The following is a 663-nucleotide window of genomic DNA, read 5'->3' as shown; positions in this document are numbered from 1 at the left end:
TTTTTTTTTACACAGATGAAGAAAATGATTGTCTATGGTAAAGTACAGCATGATTTGAACCTGACATTTTTTCTCTATTCTATTAGACCGTCCACAAGAGACATCCGTTTCTCTCACTCTACCCACAGTGTTTGTCAAAGGTTCTGCCAAAATCTTTATCACTGTTCTGGGCGAGTCTAAAAATATGCTGGCAAATTTCTCCATAATATTAGTATAAATGTTTGAAATACTCTGTAATCAATAGAATTGCTCTCATTGAGTAGTTTTCAGTTTTTAATCATATTGACGGTTATATTGCTTTTTGGTCCACAGGTGATCTGATGAGTAGTGCTCTGAGGAACATCGGTGATCTGTTGGCTATGCCGTACGGTTGTGGAGAGCAGAACATGCTGCTTTTCGCCCCCAATATCTACATCCTTCAATACCTGGAGAGCAGCGGGCAGCTCACTCCTGAGATTAAAAACCGAGCCATGACCTTCCTGGAGAGCGGTGAGGAAAACTGCTATGAAATTATGATTATTGTGATACTATCTAAATATACAAATGTTTTAATATTTTTTTGGACTGGAAATCATGGCAAAAATTCTAATTAGGAAATTACTGTTTGCAGTCTTTTTAGTTTTTATTTATTTATTATTATTATTATTATTATTATTATTATTA

General features: G+C 34.8%; 1 protein-coding gene across 1 annotated transcript; it reads left to right on the top strand.

Annotated features, from left to right (window-relative positions):
- Nucleotides 1–86: 86 nt before the first annotated feature.
- On the top strand, nucleotides 87–489 carry LOC107581102 (alpha-2-macroglobulin-P-like; the record flags this gene model as incomplete). The annotated part of the gene is made up of 2 exons (XM_016266668.1): nucleotides 87–170; nucleotides 313–489. Coding segments are annotated over 2 exons (261 nt in total), but the record flags the coding sequence as incomplete, so codon positions are not given.
- Nucleotides 490–663: the final 174 nt, after the last annotated feature.

Source organism: Sinocyclocheilus grahami, unplaced genomic scaffold (assembly GCF_001515645.1).
Source record: "Sinocyclocheilus grahami isolate Dianchi unplaced genomic scaffold, SAMN03320097.WGS_v1.1 scaffold75328.1, whole genome shotgun sequence".
NCBI classification, from domain to species: Eukaryota; Metazoa; Chordata; class Actinopteri; order Cypriniformes; family Cyprinidae; genus Sinocyclocheilus; species Sinocyclocheilus grahami.
Note: the sequence above shows the minus strand (reverse complement) of the source record. Positions and strands in the feature narration are given on the sequence as shown.